The sequence below is a fragment of the Lynx rufus genome, unplaced genomic scaffold (genome assembly GCF_022079265.1).
Source record: "Lynx rufus isolate CCGP_SWC_20201006 ecotype Redwood Valley unplaced genomic scaffold, mLynRuf1.p SCAF_8, whole genome shotgun sequence".
Classification (NCBI taxonomy): domain Eukaryota; kingdom Metazoa; phylum Chordata; class Mammalia; order Carnivora; family Felidae; genus Lynx; species Lynx rufus.
The window spans coordinates 55,411,029-55,433,374 of record NW_025814896.1 but is presented as its reverse complement, the minus strand read 5'-3'; the positions used below and the strand labels follow the sequence as shown (position 1 = coordinate 55,433,374).

The 22,346-nt window shown below is 49.4% G+C and overlaps 1 protein-coding gene across 1 annotated transcript in view; it reads right to left on the bottom strand.

Annotated features, from left to right (window-relative positions):
- TGFBRAP1 (transforming growth factor beta receptor associated protein 1) overlaps positions 1-22,346 on the bottom strand; it is a 61,410-nt gene that overhangs the window by 4,849 nt on the left and 34,215 nt on the right. Inside the window, exons 5-10 of the mRNA XM_047068557.1 lie at positions 12,912-12,994; positions 9,518-9,859; positions 7,740-7,797; positions 5,776-5,919; positions 3,705-3,848; positions 2,960-3,119 (exon numbers count right to left, since the gene is read on the bottom strand). Of these exons, the coding sequence (XP_046924513.1) occupies positions 2,960-3,119; positions 3,705-3,848; positions 5,776-5,919; positions 7,740-7,797; positions 9,518-9,859; positions 12,912-12,994 (931 nt within the window). The remainder of the gene's footprint in view (positions 1-2,959; positions 3,120-3,704; positions 3,849-5,775; positions 5,920-7,739; positions 7,798-9,517; positions 9,860-12,911; positions 12,995-22,346) is intronic.

The following is a 22,346-nucleotide window of genomic DNA, read 5'->3' as shown; positions in this document are numbered from 1 at the left end:
ACACGAGGCCTGCCTGTACCTCCGTGCTGCAGATCTGGCGTCCCCGAAGGGGAGGCCGGACCCTACTTATAGGTAGAGCCTAACGGCAGAATACGTTATTTTTCATAATGCTTAGCGGCTGAAGGAAACAAATGACCTGTCATCTCAGCGGGCCCTGGTCAAACGGGAGTATCAAGGCTTCAGGCTTCTAATTAATCCAGCACTGTTCCCATTTTCCCAGTACGGGATCTTCGACCACAGTGGAAAGGGACTACGCTGACTTACGTTCCGTCAAGAACCCCGCCCTGCCAAAAACGTGTGGCGAGCCCCTTTCTTCCAACTGAAAATACAGTTCACAGAAAGGAGTATGGGTCCCTCTTGTTAACCATCCATATCGACATTACTCTAAAGCTGTTGTGTCTCCTGCAATTTAAGGTGCCAGGCTATGAGCAACACGACACCACCACAGAAAGTTCTGACCGAGGCCCTGCCCGCAGCGGGCTGTGTCTCACTGGTAGAGGCCCCTTGTTTTCCGCTCCCTCGGCAACCGAGGAAGGTAACGTCAGATCTCTTCCTGCTGTAGAAGGATATTCGAGAGACAGCTCCTATTTCAGAGGCCAACATTAATACTGGAATTCTGGGCATTCGGACTTAAGAGCGTGGCCACACTCTGGCCTGAGGCACACAGCAGACACTTGTAGCAAACGGCTGGTTCCACAACATATGTCACCTACAGCACTAAACACAGAAGCTGCAACGTGTATCCTTGTCATCCTCACAAGGAAAGGTCACCAAATAATTGCTAAGTGGCAACCACATGTAAGGCACAGGAGAGGCGCAGATTGGTTGAGAAAAGACCACGGCAGTGACTGCACTTTCCACATCTATCATCCCATTTGTATTTGATTCTCGGCCACCCCGGGCAGGCAGGCTGCACAAGAAATGCTACTACAACGTGCCCAGGCTGACGCCGCCGAAGTCACCCAACGAGGGCAAAGAGTGAGTCTCTCGGCTTCCAGTGTTCTTCCACAGTGCCCTGGCGGACACCCCCTTTCCTGCAAGCTCCCCAGTCTTATCTGCAAGCCCTGACTTATCTCTGTGACTGCTCAAACAGCGCCTTCTCCGTGCTCCCTCTCCTCCACCCCACTCAGAGCTGCTATCGGCCGCGATGTGCATGCTCATTAAACTGAAGGCCAGAGCCGAGTGACATCCACCTTTATATCCTCGGTGCAGCGTCTGATACTCTACACATGCTCACAAACGTTAGCTGACCGAGAACCTGATCAACAAACCCATGACTAGCGTGAGATTTGCACGAAGAGACTTGTAAAGCACGAAGCATGACGGAAGTCAGGGGTGACAGTAAAACTGTTTAACAACCATACAGCATGGGCACCGCCCAAAAAGCATGGACAGCAGCCGTGAGGGACCAGGGTGGCTGGCGAGCATCACGGCTGAAGGTCAGCCCCGGTGCAAACACAGGCCACAACGAGTTTCTGTGGTTCATGGGAGGTGGCAACCACCCCAGTCCACGCTCTGGACCTACTGTCCATGAGCTGTGTGACCTGAGGCAAGTTGGGTAACTTCTCTAAGCTTTGACACCCCTGTAAAAACAATAGTAAAACTAATTTTTAAAAATAGGACTTATTTCAGAGGGTCGTTGTGGAGAGTGTCCTAACACACACTAAGCATTGTGACCTGTGCCTGGTGTATACAGTCAGTCCTCATTATTCAGATTCTGTATTCGTGAATTTGCCTACTCACCAAAATTTATCTGTAACCCCAAAGTCAACAGTTGTGGTGCTTCTACACTCATTTGCGGACATGCACAGGGCGGCACAAAATTCGAACCACCTGACACGCATATTCCCAGCCGAGGGCCCATAAGGTAATGCTCTGCCTTACTGTTGAAGCCCTCATTCAGTACACGGTCCTCTCCATGGTGTATGCAGTGCCACGATTTTTGCGTTTTTGTGCTTTTTGTTGGTAATTTTGCCATTTAGAATGGGCCCCAAGCACGGTGCCCAAGTGGGGCCCACCGTTTCCAAGCACAGGAGGGCTGTGACGTGCCTTCCAGAGAAAATGTGTGTATTCAATGAGCTTCGTTCAAGCCCGAGCTAGAGTTCTGTTGGCCTTGAGTTCAATGTTAATGAATCAACAATACCTATTAAATGAGGTGTCTTTAAACAGAAGCACTCATAAAACAAGGTTATGTACTGATCAGTTGACAAAAATGTGAGCAGAGGTTTGCAGGAAGCTGACCCTGTATTTCCTGGATAGCACTGTTCAGGATTCAGTAATTTAATGTCTGTGGAGACTTTATAGAACATAACTACAGCGAATAATGAGAATCAACTGTAGTTATGGTCAAAAAACACTGCACATTTAAGGAGAAATACATTACTAATCCCAGTAAGGACCAATCTGAAAACTCTACCATGTCAAGCACATCGAGAATCTAGTTCATTCTACCAGGTGCAAGCACTATGCTGCTTTGTGGCACTTTACGCAACACAAAAACTGTGGGCTCTGCACCCCAAGGAAATGAAAACCGGGCTCCCATCCAAGACACCTGTGGCTCAGCGCGCACGGTTTGGAGCCTCGAGAAATCTGAGTGGGCTGCTGGGGGCGGTGCTAGCTGGCACAGCCTCGCCCAAACGCTGGTGCCATCAGAAGGAACTGAGAATCAAGCAGGCCGAAGAGGAATAAGGCAGTCTAGTGAAGGTAGGCTCGACAGATAAGCGGCCTTCCAACCCCCGCCCCTCCCCGCCACCGGCAGCTTTGTGTCCCTGGCTGAAGGGCCAACGTCCCTTTCTAGAAGGTGGAGGCCTGAGAGGCTTCGCCCCACCCTCCAAGACGGCTGACTTTGCCAGCAGAGGCCCGAGGAATCGCCCCATCAAAACGAGGAGCTATGGCAGAGCCTTCATCCGCGCCTGCCAAGGTGAGCAGGTCAAGGAGAGGCTGGTGGGATGCTGCTCACCTATCAGGAAGTGGACTCGGTACAAGTCAGACTTCTGGAGCAGGTGTCGCAGCTTCGCCTGAGTCTCCGTCGCTTCCGCACCCTTGCCGTTGGCGCCGGGCCTCTGCTGCAGCACCTCGTCCAGGTAGAGGAGCGCCAGGTGTGTGTGGTACTCTTCCTTCTGCGGGAGATGACGGCGTTGGCAGGCGGGAAGCCGGAGCGCTCCCAGCCAGCGGGCGCTCCCGACACCAGGCCTGCGCCCAGGCGAGCCGGGGCAGGGGCTCGAGGGCACTGAACGGGACATATTTGTTGGATCGGAAACATCTCAGAAACCGCCAATACGGGGAAGGCAGACTTAAACTCTGCGAGCAAAATACAAAAGGGTCACTTCTCATCTGAGAAGGGCCACGGGATTTAGGCATTTCCCAAAAAGGTATGGCTCCTCTCATTTCCCTTGAGGATAGTAACAAAGAAGGAAAGGAGACAAAAAATAGGAGCTGGATGGATACAAGAGGGAGGGCAGAGAAAAGGCGACATGCCTCTCCTTCATTAGCCTCCGGGCCTCTAGACCATCCACGAGCACGGACTGAGCATCCGGGGAGCCGGGCATTTAAACTATTCTGTGTTAGAACACAGAAAACATCTACATTTAAGGTATTACATTAGAACCATCTGCCAACATGCTTTCCGGTCAAATTCTCTCTCTTAAGTTACTACTCGGACATGGCAGCCCTGCTCGTGGTAGTCCAAGTTCAAAAGCGCTCACCTGCAGTCTCCTGTCTATGACCAGATGTTCCAGATACTTAACAAGGGCTTTAGGGTATTTCTTAAGGCAAGTGATAATGCTGTCGGGATTAAAACTGTTCTGCTGTTCATCCAAAGGTCTCCTGGTGAAAACTTGAACTCCAACCTGAAAGGAGAATAGTAATTTAGCTATTTCCTTCTCCGGATGCCATCTTATGTTTATTCTAATCGATGGACATTTATGTCTGGGGAAAATTGTCAAAAACACGGAGATACAGCAAAACAGTATGGGGTGGGGCACTGGCAAAGACCAAAGAGCATGGCACAAAGACGGGAAACCTCATATACCTCATTGGAATTTCTCCTAAAAGGGTCAGAAATTAGGGGCGCCTGGGTGGCTCCGTCGTTTGAACGTCCGACTTCAGCTCAGGTCATGATCTCACAGTTCGTGAGTTTGAGCCCCGCATTGGGCTCTGTGCTGACAGCTCGGAGCCTTGGAGCTGCTTCAGATCCTGTGTCTCCCTCTCTCTGCCCCACCCTACTTGCGCTCTGTCTCCCTCTCTCAAAAAAATAGATAAACATAAAAAAAAAATTTAAAGGCGAGAAATTAAAGAATGAAACATTAATTAACCGGAGAGGCACCAACTCTGTAATATTAAGGCGATCTGCAGACAAGGATGGTCACTTGCTGGCCAGTAAGTGAAAGAACAAATACAGTACTGAACGTTCAGTAAACTCAGTTCTCTGCACACAGGGATCCACTATGTGGATCATCTGTGTAGATCCAAGGCCCGTCCCTGAGCAAGTTTCCAGACGGCCTTCCTGTGCCTGTTGAATGGAGCTCCCTGTGGCAATTCCATCTTCAACAGAAACGCTAATGGGTCAGGTAGGCAAGTAAAGGCATGCTGTACTTCTCCTGGGCATTCTATCACACACATGTGCGCACACACACACGAGAAATACAGCACTGCTCTCCTGAGTGTGAAGTGAGTTCTATAAGCCTGGATTTGTGTCTGTGCTGTACCAACTATTCGACCTTGGGGAAGTTTCTAGAGCTGAGCTTTGCTCTCCTCGTAATTCCCCCCTGTTGCGTTGTTGTGGCCTTTGAAAGAAATGATACAGGTCGAGTGGCTGGCTCATCACCAGGCACACAGAATCCTGGGAATGACATGCTGATACCATCTATCAGCACTGGGAGGAGCCCAAAGCTTTCAACCGTTTTGGATCCAAGTTGCAGGTGTGCCTGAGTGTGTCAGGGTATGTTGTAGGTGTGTGTGCACAGAGGCCAAGTAAAGATGGAGTTAAAAGCACGTGAAGCCCATGGGCTCAGACCTCCCAGTTCAGAGAGTACCATGGAGAACATACCCCAGCTCGGATTTTTCAAAGGCAGATGTGACATGCAGAAAACTCTACGTTTAAGACGAAGGTCCCGAGTCAGGAAGCTAAGTTTCTCTCCTCCAAGGGGAACCAAGGAAATGTGTGTTTTTAACGGTGACGGCTGAGATGCTATCTCTTTTCCAGCCCTCCAGCGGCTTCACAGAGGAGTCCTGAGCTTATGCGCTACTCCCCCCACACCCTGCAGCCAGCAGGAGTTTCCTCGGGGTGCTTCCTCACTGCTGCCCTTCCTCAGCCTCCAAGATGGCAAGTCCTGAGCAGGGCTCCCTCCTACCTCCAGAGCCACGATTGCCACGCCAGGGGGTGCGGCACAGAGACAGGACAAGGGTCTGCCTGGTGTGGCCCAGGCGGGGTACCACGCCCTGCAAGGCGACCATCTGATCCTGCGCCAGCCCACAGAAATCAGAAGGGTCGCACTTGGTCAGGCATGGGGGTTCACACACACGTTTTTCAGAAGATGCGAAGGAACCCCGGCCACGCTTTCTGCTTTTCTACAGAAGGGGCCTGCCCCACACTGATGTACGGAACAGTGTATCTCAGAAGTGCTGAAATGCAGAACTTCCTAAGACTGGGCATTCCAAAGGCTCAAGATGAGCCATTAGAAGGGGAGGAACAACATGGACGGTTGTTGTTAAAAGCAATCATTTAAAATCACTCCCCCCACCCCCACCCCCCCAATGCATTTATGAAGCACAAACCTCCTCACTTTTCTGCAGGACCCAATCAGCGTACTTCCACACGAGTTCCTGGTCTAAGCTATAGGTAAGGAAATCAACGACATATTCGTATAGGTCTGAGCGAGTGGAGTCGTGAATGTCCCCGTTCACAATGTTCACCCATAACTGGAAAGGAGTAAAGAACAAAAAGAAACGGAAGGTTACATACCTTTCAGAATTACCTACGGAAGGGCACACGTTTACTTATTTGGCCTTTTGATCCTTTAAAGTAGTAGGACAAATTTTAAACTTTGAAGGCCTAAACGAATTTTAAGCTTTTCAGAGGAATAAAGCAATATAGTAGACGGGGTCCAGGACATCAAGAAAATAAAGCACCAAATTATTTTTCTTTCCTTTCTAATGAGATCACAGTAATACGAATAGTAAACACAACAGGTGGAAAGACGTAGATGTATTAAAAACGTTTCTTCATGAGATAAAACGATCACTGACAGCATCTTGATGCAGACGAAACCTACCTGCCTCCATCGGCGGGGCTGTTTCCACCTTCCCCACCACAGGGATCCTTTGTGGACCAGGAGGGTCAGACACTGTGCTTTCAAAAATACTGGTGATTCTGTCCCCTAGTGCTCTGTCTTGTGCACAGGGGCTCATGACAGCTGCTAATAATAAAAGTCCCTTGCTATTTCATCCAGAAACTTCCCCGCTGTGTAAACCAAAGCTTACTTTCGGAAACCCGGGATGAGGCTGCATCACAAGGGAGTGGAAGAGATGACGGAGGCCCCTCAGCCTGTACTGCATCGCCTGTACCTCACCCACCTGCCCAGTGTGCCGTACTTCAGGACCACACCACCCACAAGAGGCCCAAGAAGCAGGGCTGCTGGTGTAGACTGTATTTCTGATATTAGCATGTGAACCTTTCTTATGGTCCCAGTTTCTTCCACACTGTATTCCTCAAACCAAATAACCTAATCACACATACACGGAAACGTGTCATTTTCTTCACAGTAGAGTTCTGCCGTATATAAAGATTTATTTCGTATCACTTGGATTTTGCAAACCCCACTCTATAGCCCCGCTGTTATTATTAGACTGCCATCAAGCTATAATTCTTACAGCCATGTGTTTTACAATATAAAAATGTTATTCTTGACGCCCGAATCTACTCTTGGCCATTGGGTGTGTTGATAGAAACTTTTTTTTTTTTTTTTTTTTAACCTCATCTGCCATCAGGTTAATGACAGTGATTGCATGTGTAGCTTTGCCAAAGTCATAGGGCTGACGTTAGCCTGGGGACTACTGCCAATGTTCTCGGCCACTCTCAAAACAACAGAAAAAGAATGATACCAGTGCATACCAAGTGACAGAAGGGGAGAAGGTCTCCTGACAGTGTGAGATGACGTTTGTCACAAGGCGTGAGAGGCGAGACGAGACAGAGGAGACTAGGGATTGATGCCTTTTTATCTCAGGTGCAGTATCCCTGCCAGGGCCACCTGGAATCGTGGTTCAAATCCCTGTTCTACCACGGAGCAAGGCTGTGACCCTGGGCCAGTGACTGGCCTTGATCAGCTTTAGTTCTGTCACAGGTGACATGGGGATAATGATTTACTCTCCCCACTGGCAACGGTTAGTGTCATTAACGGCGGAGGTTATAAATAAGCTGATATTCGCAGGCTTAGTTTTCGAATAAGGCAGTGGTGCCCCACGCCTTGTGGCTCAGTAAGAAGTCGTATTTTTAGTTCTTAAATTTTCAAAACTCAATCTTGAAAATGTCCTCGAAAGAGACGTAAAGACAAGGAAAAGAAAGCCCTTGGCTGACATCTGTCAAGGAGGTCACTTTCTAAAACAGTTGTTGTTCTTATTCTGTAAAAAGGGGTGTAGACCGGGCAAAAGCAGCCTCCGCCAACTTGGGAACCTCCTCCCCAGGTAACACGGAGCTAAATGACAGAGGTTTTTAAGTAATGCTGAAATGCTTTTGCACTAACCTGCACTGCCGCAGCGTCTTGGTTATTATAATGATAGAGCAGTCCAAGTGCAAAATACCTGAAAGGAGACACCGCGTTAAGTGCACCCTCTTCTGCCAGCGGCTGCGGGCGGCGCCCACCCAGCGACAGCCTCCCCACGCCCCCCGACCCCCGCCCCTCGCCCCGGTCCCTCGTACTCGTATTGAGTTCAACAACAAATTTCCAAGGACAAAAAGATCCTCATTTCTGTTTATTTACTTCGGGTGTGCAAACGTATGCCCCTTCAACTTCCAAAAAAGGATCATATTCAAGTCTAGCATAAGCTGAAAAATAAAACAATTAAGCTATGGAAAATCGTATTTGGAATGGCTTCACAATTTCCTCAAATGTTAATACAATTCTGTATCTTTTCAGATAATCACCGTCAACCATCACAAGGTATTAAAAGAGTGGTCGGAAAGTGTGCCGTCTGAGCTATTACGGAAAGAAGGGGTAAGGAGTCTGAATACGAAAGACAGCAATACGGGCCAAGAGCACCCAGCCACCGTGGAGGACAGCAGGGAGGGGGGGTGAGCCCTGGGAGAGGGCACCCAGGGTTCTAGGCCCTGAGCTTTAATTCAGGTTTTATGACTTAGGGCCTCCATGGCCTTGAGCAGGTGGACTGTCTCCACCACCCATTTTCTCCCTCGTGAGTGGAAAAGACTAGCGATGGCACTGACACTGCCCGGGTGGTGAGCCATTCCAGCCTCCCGAGTTCCACTGGGGTGTCCTGCTCCCGGTCATCCCCCTCCCCAGCTGGGGACTGGAAGAAGCGAACACAGGGGGATGTTGGATTTCTTCCCTCCGAGAGCAAACTCGTAAGATAACGAACTATTCGCTGGTGCCCTCCTCTTTTCCTTAGCCTCTCAGGCAGTTACCCTGTCTGCTCCCTACCATTCCAAGTCACCACCACGAGGCATCAGTGTTATTTTCTCGTTCTGAAACAAAATAACGCCCTCCCATAGCGTGTTTGGGAAACTGAGGGAAAGTGCCAGGAGGAGCGAACACCCACGCTGAGACCGATCACAAGCCCCGAGTTGTCTCCGGCATTTGAACGGGATCCAGCACTGTAACCCCTGTGGTTTCCGTGGGATTTCGTCAGTACTTCTGCTACTTCGAATACACAACAGAAACCACAGATAAAGCATCTTACTGCTTGCAGGACTCTAGGGATCATCCAACACTTTTGAAGAAAGCCCTCCCACACCTGCCCAGAATGAAGACGACACAGGCCCTTCTTCCCACGTCAGTCACTACAATTAACCGCCCTTGTGCGTACGGCAAGGGGCGGCTGCCTACCATCTCGTGCTCATAATAAAAGCAGAGTTTTAAGCCATAAACTTTTACCAACAAGACCAAGTCCCCCTTTTTATTTATGCGGATGTCTATCTATCTGTGCAATCCGGTCATCAATGACTCAAGTGTGCTGCTGATTTTACCAACACACACGTGGCGTCCTGCGTGGGTAAGTTCTATGTGGAACGCTATGGATATGAAGGCTAAGAATCACTTCCTTTACTAACTGGGCCTCTGACTGGCTGGGGTCAGCATCATTAAAGAACTGGTATGAGACCTAATGCCTTCCAAGACCCTTCCGGTTGGTCTGCAGACTGTGCCGGGGGGATCAACCCTGAGGGGCACTGGGCTGTCACCACGGTGTCACGGGTCACGTGACGAGTCTCCGCTTCCCAACAGCCTCCCTGTGGTGGCGGAAAGGCCAGCGGGCGGCCCCTGGCCACGTGTGGGGAGGGAACACTCACTTCTTGTGCTTCTCGAGCCAAGCAGCGCTGTCCGTCAGAAGACAGGAGTTCTCGGTGACCAGGAGGTCCAGCAGACTGTCGTGGTCGGCCTCCGCGTACAGCTTGAGCAAGGCCGTGTCGATGTCCTCTTTGTAGCCATTTGCGACCTCTGTGCTGCGGACTTCGTTCAGGTAGCTCATGAGGAAGCGCTTACACTTGGCCATCTTCTCCTGGTCCCCCTGGGTCAGCTGGTTCAGGTCTGCATACTCGTGGAGAGGAGGGTGGGACCGTGTGAATGAGGAAGAGGTGGGCAACAGGAAGGGGTAGAGAGAGATCAGCTCCCGGACATCAAGCTGGCCGCTTCTGCAATTACAGTGTCAAACTAAATGAAGCAAAAAGAGAGAGAGAGTACACATAGGCACACAAAACAACACGGGGGGGGGGGGGGCGTGCACACCTGCACACGTTAACGGGGAGCTGGATGTGTGGGGGAGCACGTCAGAGCGAGCGTCCAAATGCGCGAGCCCAGCAGAGCACTGCCGAGGGGAGTGCCACCACGCGATTCCGACAGCAGAGAGGGGACCACGGCGAGAGACACACACGCCCCCCTCCAGTGCCGGCATGCAACATCAAGACACCCGAGGCGGTCCCAACACCAAGGGAGCGCCGGACTCCCTGGAAACCGAGGCCAAGAAAGGAACGTGAAGGGAACGCGTCACTGTCCGGTCAAAGGCGAAGTACAGTCCGATGTTTCTCTTGGCACAAACTATAACCAGGTGTGCTGCACGGTCCACAAAGAAGGGCCTTTGCGAGAACATGACTTACAACATCCCCATCAGAGATCTTCTAACAGGAGCCGCGAGAGCATTTGTGAGGCCGCATCCGTGGTGACTCTCGACGGCCTCTCAGGGCATAAGATGAGGCTGCGGCTGCAATGGCCAGTGTGGTGTCCTACCCTCGGAAGGCCAGGGAGCCCATCTGGTGACATCCCACCTCAGCTTCACCACTGACCCTGTCCCCACCGCGCCTGCTCATCTTGTCCACAACAAGCCAGCGGTGGCATTACCGAGCTGCGGGCCTCAACCTTGGCCCAGAAGCAGCCCTACCTGTGGGGCCCCTCTTGCAGAAACAGACGCAGGGCCGCCAGACATGAATGGGAACCTCAGGTAGGGCCCGGGGTCTACACTTTCTGCGATGTTCGCTGCGTCCGCCTTCCTTCAAGCTGAGTCTCCTCCTCCCCAACTTCTGGCCTCTGGCCCTCCTTTCTTCCACTCCTGCCCTCTCCCCACTTCCTGCGGTTCTGGGCCTCCCCAGGATGAACGTCAGACCTCTGAGCTCAGCATTCAGGGCCCTTCCTAGCTGCTCCCGATGACCTTACAGCCTTGGCTTCCACTGTCCCTCTCATGTTCCGAGGCTTCAACGCCACCTCATCACCTCTCCAGTTTACACACTTCATGCCTCTCAGCCTTTCCTGCGTGTTCCCTCTGCCTAAAGCAACGGTCCTCCAGGGAAGCAGTTTTGCTCCCTGGGGAAGTTAGCAATGTCTGGAGATACTTTTGGTCACCACTGGAGGGTGCTATTGGCACGCAGTGGGTAGAGGCCAGGGCTCCTCCAATGCACAAGAGCGCGCCCCTAACAAATTATCCAGCTCAAAAGGTCATGACTGCATGACTCCATCTGGGAAGCTTCTCACCATTTGAGATCCGGCCAAATCCCGATCCAAGCCCGTGCTCTGCACTGTCCCCCAGAGCACCTTCACCCACACCATGGAGCCGCACCTGCACTGCCCAATGGGCACACAGCCAGATTCCAGACTTGTATGGGCAGGCCGCAAAAGCCGGGTGCAGTCTTACCCTGCCGCTCTGGCTCTGGGGCTTGGGCCAAGTGCTGGCCTGACTGGACACAAGGACAGGCTGTGTAACATCTAGAGAAACAGACACAGAGCGTACGGACCCCCAGCGTGCCGACCATGATTGGCTGGCAGTTGGGGCTTCTAGCACTGAACTGAGAAGGAAGTCTGAGGACATGTCCCACACCAATGAGAAAAAAAAATTCACGTTATTAGCAACATCTGTCATGGACACAGGAAGGGAAAGTGGAGTCACGTCTGTCTTGAAGTGTCTTCCTCAAGTGTCAATTTCCTCGGCCACACTTGTCTTTTTTATTAATTTTTGAGAGAGAGAGAGCGCGCGAGCAGGGTCAGGCGGAGGGGCAGAGAGAGGGAGACAGAATCTAAAGCATATGCAGGCTCTGAGCTGTCAGCACAGAGCCCGACGTGGGGCTTGAACCTACGAACCGAACCGTGAGATCATGACCTGAGCCAAAGTCAGACGCTTAACTGACTGAGCCACCAGGCACCCCTCGGCCACACTTTTGACAAAAACTGAGCAGCAGTCAATGTAAACCAGTAAGAGGCTGAAGCATGAAAGACAGGAACCTTCTATTAATGACTGACAGGCCCTACACGAGTCTATTACAAAATCCACAAACTCTTCTATGAATATATTGTGACCATTCGCCCACTGTTGCAAATTAACCCAAGAAGAAAGATGTACCCGTGACCCAAGTGAGGAGGTTTTCAACACTGCAGGGACAAAGCAGGCAGGATGGAAAAGCGCCCAGGTCCAAAGGGACAAAGAATCTATTTAAGCCCCGAAGTGACTGATCCTGCCAGGAACCGATGGTAACAGCACACAGAATTTACGAAGTGTAAGCTACATTGGGCATCGTGATTCGCTGAGTGGTTCCTTCTTTATTCAGATACCTGCTCCTACAACCAAGCATGTGCCAGAGGAGGAGGTCGGAGCTGTGGCGGGTCTGATGCCTGACAAAACAGCGGTGCCCTGCTCTGGTTGTTACTTGGATGTGAAGGATCTCTTCCAGTGCTTAGCACACATTTTATCTTTTAGAAGGTTCCAGACTACACAGAATCTATTCTAGTTAGACATTTTGAAACGTATGTCCCGAGTTGTTCTTATGAACATTCTCCTCGTGAAGTCTTTGGAAGGAGTTTTCATGAGTCTTCCCAGAAGCACCCGCTCTTTTCCTAAGCTCCCTGATTTCCTGTGAAATCTCCAAAGGAAAGGAAAAGTGGGCAACAGTATTTTCCTAGGAATTCTTCACGTTATTAAATTCACTCTTCGGGATTCCCTTCTCCTCTCTTCGTGGGATTGTTAGGGGCATGCCCTCGTCAGCCTCTGCCCTCCTCAGGACACAAGGCAAGTAAACTGAGGCTAAGGGGTGGGGGCGAGGAACGAGTGTTGGTGATGGCTGCCACTGTCAAGAAGCCTCACCACTTCCCCGTGAGGCACAAGCTAAGCGCAGCGACATCTCCCATCACGGCCACACAGTCTAGGTGAAGGTTTTGACCACAGAGAGACACACAGGAGGGCTTGCTACCAACACCTCAAATTACCTGAAGAGCTCTTTAGCTTCCAGAAACTGAAGTTGTGCGAACTGTATGAACCCCGCCTGCTGCAGAATCCTTCTGTACATTACCTGCAAGGAAAGACAGGTTTAATCTCTTAGACGTACCTTGAAACCAACACGGTGGGGAGAAACTATCTTTCTAATCATAACCCAAGCTAGATGAGCTAGATGCTCATTATTACACAGAAACTGGAAGTTATAAGGTAAAGAGAAAACATGGCGTATATTAAATTGTTTTCAACATAGATGAAAATATTTGTGTGTGTGTGTGTGTGTGTGTGTGTGTGTGTGTGTGAGAGAGAGAGAGAGAGAGAGAGAGAGAGAGAGAGAGAGAGAATATCACCCCTTTGTTCCTGAAATAAAATTGTTCTCTATTTGACCATTCTTCCTTCACCTTCCCCATGGATCTTTTCTGTAAATCCCATTTCCTTCCCAAATGTGTTCTTTTATCTTCTGTTCTCCTCCTCCTTAGCTCACGGGGCTGCCGTGATCGCTTCTCCTTCTGGTTGCTCAGGAGGGTAATCAAGAGCTCCAGTGTCTCTGGCGGTCTGGGAGCAGCTCGCCCTGCTTCCATTGTTCTAGAGTTGACACTTCACTTCTGAGTATCCCCAGGGCACAGGGCCAATGCCAATCAATAAATGGATAAATGAACCAGTTTTCCTACTAAGCTGCGGAAACACTGCACATTTCCCTCTCCTGGAGCTGTAAGACCCACAGTCACACACTACAGCCTGACAATTCCAGCCATCAAGGTGCCGGGTGATTTTTTATAATCCAGTACTACCCAGATTTCCTTGACCACGGAACTCCTTTGTTCTTGGAACATCCGGCAACAGCAAAGCACGCTAAAGGGAGCTGGCCTGTGTGTTTTAGTTCCACCCCTTCCACCTCTCTGTCCAACTTGGTCAGGGTTGGGGTTTGAAGCATCCTCTGTTTCAAGGTCACTTTGGACATACCTCTCTGCTCTTTTCTTACTGGTGCCATCCCACAGCCAGGCCGTCACCCCCTCACGAACAAAGATTCCAATTGTGTCTCAGACCCTGTGAGTTCAATGCCTCCCCCTTCCTACCACGGTGCTGTTATAGAAGCCACGAATTCCTTGGAGGCATGGCATATACATGATTCATCTTTGCAGCCCCATTCCCCAACACCTGCCATTCAGGAAGTGCTTCTGGATCTGAAGGGCTCTGTCCACCATACTCGTGAACCCTGAGGGAGGGATGCTTTGCTCAGAGATATTAAGATCTCAGGGATCTTAAAAAGAGCCGGGATTTTAAAAGAGTAGATCTTTCTGATGCTAGAGCCCAATTCTTTCCACTCACGGAGTCGCCCAGGTACACGGCAGGCAGTTAGTGCTGTTACCCCCTGAAGAAGCGAGGAGCTGCAGATGGTCAGCACCTGGACGCTGTCACTCCTGTGCCCTCACAGCAGCTTTTCAAGGGGCTTTCGCTATAGTTTCGAAGAGTTTTCAAAAGTGTAACATTTCCTCCCTCTCCCCGCAGAAGTTCCTTTAGAGAAGTCAGAAGAGGTAGGCTGCTTTTTCATCTTCTTACCACCTGCCTTTGTTTCTCCTCCCTGACACCAGCCATGTGTGGCCTAAAAACTGGCCTATTCATGCCCCCCCCCCCCAACAATAAGCGGCGGACAGGAGTGGGTCAAGGTCCTGTTGCATAGGGATGCCAGCTCCTCTGGAAGCAGAGGTAATAAAGACCGTCCACTTAGCAGAAAGGATAAAAAGGACCCATCAACTGCAGCAGCAGAATTCTCGATCACACCCTGGCCTGTTGATGAGAAATCAGCCAAAAGACCATGGACTCCTCGCGGTTGCAGGACTCAAAGGCCAGCTATCTACTCTTTCCCTTCCTAGAGGGAGACGAAAACCACTTTTGTGAACACTCCCAATCTCCAAGAATCTGGGGTTATTCTCTGTAGTCTAGTCCGCAAATGCCATAGGTGGACTAAAGAACAGGCATGCAAAGAGGTCCCATCATCCCGAACACAAGCACGTAGATGTGGAGCTGTGGATGGCGCACAGGACAGAAGCGCGAGGAAGCACAGCCAGCTCCGGGTGCTCTGAAAGCGACTGTCTCCTTTCCAGACCTCTCGCCGTGACTGACAGGTCCCCTGGCACTCTGCTCCAGTGATGCTGAACTACAGACCTGGGGCCTGGCTGGCCACCAGGGGACGGACCAGGAGGATGAAAGTCTGTTTATCTCCCCAACATCACAGCTAACTCAAGGGTGGGATTTTCAGCTGTTTAACTTACTAATTTGTCCCCTGGAGTAAGGCAGCTGCCAGAAGTCCCAGGCCAAGAGAGTACATTAGCGAAACATATCTCTAAGCAGTGCCACTCAACACCTGCTCTGTGCAGAAGACCCCCTCCCCCCCACTCCCGCCACAACCAGCCAGGTGTAGGAGGTCACACGTACTCTGAAACTGAGGTCAAAACCTATGTTTTGACTACGATATTTCTGAATTGAGATTTCTAGCTTTGGGTAACTAGAAATTTTGTGAAACAGAAGATTCTATTCAATTCAGAAAGAGGCTTGTTTAAGGGCAGAAAAGCCCACTTCTAGGGTCAGGCTTGGCTCCCCCTCCCACCTCAAGTGCTCAGCACTTTGGCTTTGCCAGTGGGCTTATCTCCAGGAGAGCAGGGCCGACGGGCACAGCCCCTTCCTACCGAAAATGACCGCAGATCTGTTGGGGACTGCCAGGTGCAGCCATTACACCCAGATACAAATGTGGAGGACAGCCTACTCTTGACATGAGACTACCCGCTAATTAGGTTATAATGCTCTGTTAAGACCAAGAGGACTTGGGATATATGGTATATACGTATCATTCCTGTAACATTGAGTACAGCCAACATTTAAACAAAAATTGGTATGAATGTTATACTTTTAACTGTATTCATACCTTTTCCTGTAATGCATACCTTAGTGCTGGGTTTTTGGCTTTTTCAACTTATCTTAAAACTCTTCTTACTTAATTATTGCCTAAATAGAAACACCTTTCTCAAAATATATTAGGTGAAACAGTAGCCTGCCTAAGCTGCCAGGACATTCTCTCCTTATTCAAAAGGCAATCCAAGGGCGCCTGGGTGGCTCAATCAGTTGAGCATCTGACTTCAGCTCAGGTCATGATCTCACACTCATGAGTTCGTCGGGCTCTGTGCTGACAGCTCAGAGCCTGGTGCCTGCTTCGAATTCTGTATCTCCCTCTCTCTCTGCATTCCCCCACTCACACTCTGTGTCTGTCTCTCTCAAAATAAATAAACATTAAAAAAAAAAAGGCAATCCATCCTGATTAAGCTTGGAAACAGATGTGTGTGTGTATACATACATATGTGTGCGTGTGTGTGTGTGTGTAGTAAATGTTGATATGTAAAACATATACCTAAAAAGGACTTACATGCCATATATATACACACATACATGCCCACACCTGCATATATAATACAAATACATAATGTATAAAATAACATACTTTACATATATCCCTTTTTGGGAATTCACAGAAAAACAATAATAAAACTATATGATATATGCCTACTTAGGGATCACAATAGATATTAGCATAGTAAAAGCTCTGAGAAATCCTCCAGTTAAGAAACACCATTAAATACCTACCTGGCTTGGTCAGGTGTAGGGATAAGAAAGGGGAAAGGAAGGAAGGAAGGAAAGAAGGAAGGAAGGAAGGAAGGAAGGAAGCCAATTAATGTGAACTTGTAAAACAGAACCTCTTCCACCCCACACCCATCGCTGTCCCAGAGCAAGGGTCTGGAGAAAATGCAAACTGGAAACCCTGGTCCAGAAGGCAGCTGTGCAATGGATATGCATGCAGAGCAGGAAAAGTAGTCAGTTCCAAAGGTGGGGATGGCGGGGCCAGGGGGGCGGGGCAGTGAGGGCGGGGCCAGGGGGCGGGAGGCCTGAGGAACTCATCATGCATTTCGAAATCTACCCAAAGCACAGGTCCAAACTCTCACGAAGGATACACTAAGAAATAATAAGGCTCTTTAGGAAGGAAAATGACGTTCTGGGGGCAAAAGCCGACTTGCTCGTCGATTTTTTCTTTCTTTAAACACATGCACGTATTTTTTTTTCTGCTGTATGTTTTAGGATTTACAATGTATGTGATACAGTCATATGGCTCAAATTTGAAAACATTCGAAGGGGCTTTCTGGAGAGTCTCCTTCCTACTGCAGCCCCCACCCAGCAGCTCCCCAGAGGTCATTGATGCTATCGATTTCTCGGGCAGCTACACAGAAACGTGTTAGGTATTTATGAGCAAACCCTTTCCCCCAATTTAGTAGTGCTATCTGTCTGCACTGTCTTTAGACATCCTTCTGCCTCGACACACAAAGTGTCTGGTTCTCGTTCCTGGCTCTGTGGCACCCCAACAGCGCGCGCGACCCAACAACTCCTCCACCGGCAGCATCTGGTTGGTTGTTTTTTTGTTTTGAACAAACAATGTGAGAACGAAGTCTTCTACACTGGTTATTTTGCGTTTTTGTGATTAGATCCGTGGAATACCCCTCTAGGAGAACGGTACCATGTAACTTGGACAGATATCATCAAAGTGCCCTCCTGCAGAGGCCACTTCAGTTCACATTCTCAGAAGTGATACATACGAGGGCCCAATTCCGCACACCCTCAATGAGGGCTCATCAAACCCTCTGGTCTTTAACAATCTGAGTGAAAAATGCATTAGTGAACTTTTAATTTGCACATCTCCGTATGAGTGAGACAAGACATCTTTTCATACATTTGTAAGACAGGTGATTTCATTTTCTAGGAAATATCCGTTCATATTCATCTTTCCATTGGGCTATTCATGTTTTTCTTATTTATATGTTGAAGGAGGTCCTGACATTTTAGAGAAACGAGCCTACCTTCTGTGCTTCAAACTGCAAATACTGCAAAAACTCGTGTTTTTCATTCATGTATAGTAGGCTTTGCCATGCAGAACATGTTTATGAGTGGATGTGCATGCATGTAAATTTATTAAATTTCAAAAAATTACTTTAGAATGTTCCAGAACCAAGGTATCTGGGAAGAGAGTGGCAAGGCTGTCCTTTTAACCTTGCAGCCTCTGCATAAAAACAGAACAATTACTTCATAGCAGCTCACAACAGCCAAAAGGTGGAGGCAACCCACGTGTCCACCAGTGGATGATGGATAAGCAAACTGTGGTACATATATACAATGGAACGTATGACTCAGCCTCAAAGGGGAAGGAAATTCTGACATGTAGGCACTATGCCATGGAAGAGCCTTGAGGACACCACGCTAAGTAAGCCCAGGCACAAAAGGACAAGTCCTGCATGACCCCACTTACACGAGGGGCGTGGGATGGCCACAATCATAGACACAGAAATCATGGAGTTGCCGCGGGGAGCGGGAGGGGGAGTTAGTGCTTAATGAGGACAGAGTTTCAGTTCTGTAAGAGGAGAAGACGTTCTGGAGATGCCTGGTGGTGATGGCTGCCCAACGTACCTAAGGCCACTGACCTGTAAACTTAAAACTGGTTAGGATGGTAATTTCTATGTTAACGTGTATTTTACCATGAGTAAAAAACAAACACACAAAACAGCTGGGATAGCAAAACCAGAAACTCGCTGACAACATTTATAACAGCACGAAGTGGCACACAGCGTACCCACAAACCCAAAAGCGCAAGCCGCTGGGGAGAAGTCACCACCCAACTACGGGAACTGGGTGGTGTTAGAAACTGTGGGGAGAAGCAGAGAGGAAAAGAGGCCGTGGGGCCACAGAAGCCAGAGTCCCCAAGCCACTATCAGGAACCACCTGAAAGCCTGGCAGGCCATCTGCAGATGGCAGTGGAAGGGGCCATGGCCAGCTCCAAAGTGCCAGTAAGTGCCAACGATGAGAAACTGAGCTTTAAAGACAAGGAAAGACTTCTCTGGGCATTCGAGGCAAAGGACCAAGTCCCAGAAGGGAAAGGAATTCAGACTGTCACCCAATATTCGCCGATGCTTTATGCCGAAAAGTAATGGTGGAGTTCATTTCAGTTCCTCATTGAAAGATAGTGTGAGTCAAACGTTTTCTATCCAGCCTCGCTGGCCTGCAAGCATAAAGGCTGCAGGTGAACTGTTAACCAACATGCAGAGTCTCTGGGACGGTGTTCCCACGTGCTTATCCTGAGATATCTCCCGGAGGATCGATCGCTTCAAAACACCAGAAGACTGGAGAATCAGCAGCATGAAATGTGTTGGTGAGCGATTGGTACACACCTCCCCTCAACGAAGACAGATAAAGATACGGGAGACAGTAGACGGCTGTAGGCTTTGAAAGAGACAGTAGAGAAAATACGACCATCGAACATGAGGGGGAAATGGGGAGATGAAACCGAAGTGCAATATGCTCGCTGACCCACTGGGAATAGAGGGATGCTACGTGAACACAGATGCTGGGGGAGAGAAGGGGAAGGTGCTAAGAGGTTACCAGCTATTTCCAAAAGCTGCTCAAAGTGGGCAACCAGCAGACAGCAGGAGCTCCCGCCAGCAAGAAAAAGAGAAAAGCAAAAGGCTTTTATAAAGTAAATACTATTACAGTCACCGTTAGAACAAAATTTGCAAGTTTCACACCAAAAGACAGGGAAGAATATAGCTTCCTTTAAATGGACTTCGGTTGATCTGACTTCTGAATTAGGTAAATATTTTACATAATTCTGAGACAAAATTAAATTTCCAAAAGCAATCCCTAGGAAACAAAAGGCAAATGAACAAAGGGCCCTGGGCACATATATGAAAGATGTGGCGGCAATTGGAGGACAGGACCCTCCCAGGTGGCTCAGGCACAGTCACCTGACCACACAGCCTGGCGGGGGGTGGGGAGGGGGACCCCCAGGGAAAGAAATAATGGTGGGACATAAGCACTTATGGGACAACTGGGGAAATGTCAATGTCGATGGGACATCGTTCCATAAAGGACTTCGTTATGACTTCAAGGAGTTCTGCAGACCGTGCAGTGTTTATATTTCAAAGGGGACATTTTGTCTCTTTTCTTTTTTTTTTTTTTTAACGTTTATTTATTTCTGAGACAGAGAGAGACAGAGCATGAACAGGGGAGGGGCAGAGAGAGAGAGGGACACAGAATCTGAAACAGGCTCCAGGCTCTGAGCTGTCAGCACAGAGCCCGACGCGGGGCTCGAACTCACGGACCGTGAGATCATGACCTGAGCTGAAGTCGGACGCTTAACCGACCGAGCCACCCAGGTGCCCCAACATTTTCTCTCTTAAAGAGACATACTCGAAGAGTTTCAGGTGAAATAGAAAAAAAAAAAAAAAAACCACAGGTATCAGGAATTCAACCTTAATTATGAATACTATCTATAGCACACAACACAAATCAAGAGAACTTTCTGGCACAAGCCTTCGTCCATAATATAAGGTCTCCTTACTGCTGCTTTCTTTATGACGTCTTAAACTTTACTATAAACATGGCTTTCTTTTTCCTTTTTAATTTTTTTAATGTTTATTTTTGAGAGAGCACGAGTGGGGGAAGGGCAGAGAGCGAGGGGACACAAGGATCCAAAGCTCACCGCAGGCTCTGAGCTGTCCGCACAGAGCCGGACATGGGACTCGAACCACCAACCGTGAGATCATGACCTCAGCCAAAGTTGGACACTTAACCAACTGAGCCACCCAGGCACCCCTAAACCTGACTTTCTTAAAGATCTAAACTCTCGCCCTTCGGGATCTCTAGAAGCACTCTTCTTTTAATCCCGGTCCCAGAGTTAAACTTCTTGATAAATCCCTCCCTAGTTCAGAAGTCAGTGACACAAAACTGACATGCTATTTTTTTTTTATTTTATTTTTTTAAATGAGAGAGAGAGAGAGAGAGAGAGAGAGAGAGCGAGCAGGGGAGGGGCAGAGATGGAGAGAGAATCTTACTGTCGAGTATGGACGTGCACCCCAGTAATGGACACGAGCATAAATACTAAGTCAGGCAAAGGAGAAAGCGGAGGTGTGTGAAAGCACACAGGGTGAAGCACTGTTTTAGGGGGCCAGCGCTGATGCAACCAGATAGGTGTCACACACGAAACCATCTCAGCTGTCCTGCCTCCCGTCTTTGGACAGCGGTGTGGATTACTTCTAAATCGTTTCGAGAATTAAAAATGTTTTGAAATGCCTCGCTGAGTGTTTGCATGCTGAAGGGCTCAAGAGCTGTTGGCTCCCTTGCCCCCTCTACCCTTTCAGGCAGAATGCGGGTTCATGGAAGTGGGTCGGGCCAGACCACGGGCGCTTCAAGGGTGCGGATGAGGGGCATCTGTGTGGCTCAGTCGGTTGAGCGTCTGACTCTTAGTTTCAGCTCAGGTCATGATCCCAGGCTCGTGGGATCAAGCCCCACGTAGGGCTCTGCACTGAACGTGAAGCCTACTTGGGATTCTCTCTCCCTCTGTCTCTCTGCCCACTGCCCCCTACTCACGCATGTGCTCTCTTTAAAAGGGGAAGGAGGGGCGCCTGGGTGGCGCAGTCGGTTAAGCGTCCGACTTCAGCCAGGTCACGATCTCGCGGTCCGTGAGTTCGAGCCCCGCGTCGGGCTCTGGGCTGATGGCTCAGAGCCTGGAGCCTGTTTCCGATTCTGTGTCTCCCTCTCTCTCTGCCCCTCCCCCGTTCATGCTGTCTCTCTCTGTCCCAAAATAAATAAACGTTGAAATAAATAAATAAATAAATAAATAAATAAATAAATAAATAGGGAAGGAAAAAAAAGTGTGGATGAGGTGCCCACTGGAGCACTCTGGGCAAAGGAGTCTGTATTTCAAAAAGATCATTCCCACAGTGGCATGGAGTATGGACCAAACACACACACACACACACACACACACACACACACACACACACACACACAAAGGAGGCAGTTAAAATAATTCATACAAAATAGGAGAAGGGTCTGCATGTCAGCAGTAGCAACAGACAATGGGGAATATGGGGTGAATTTGAGATCATTCTGAAGGTGTATTTCCAGGTCTGGATATACAAGGTTGCAGCAACCAGGAGACAGCAGGGAGCATGTTAGAAAGGAAAAAACTCCAAATGAGAAACTAAGATGACACTCGGATGACACCCGAGCAAGACGATGACTAATACGAGCCAAATATCGACTGGACATCGCTACTTGGTGAAAGGAGAGGCGAGGGAGAAAATATCACACAAAGAACACTGCACCTTTCCATAAGATAATACTGCACACTTAATGTGTGCACATGTGTGTATGCAAAGAGGGGGCACCCCGATGTGTGGCCCACCTAGACACCCAACATGTCCACTGGGGCAGCTCACGGGGCCAAGAGCAAGCAGGGCAGGGGCAGGCCTCAGAGTCTCCGGAGGTCTGATCCTGACCCTTCTTAGCCCGGCCACCCCACCAGGAGCTGATGCACAGGCTGCAGAGGCAAGTAT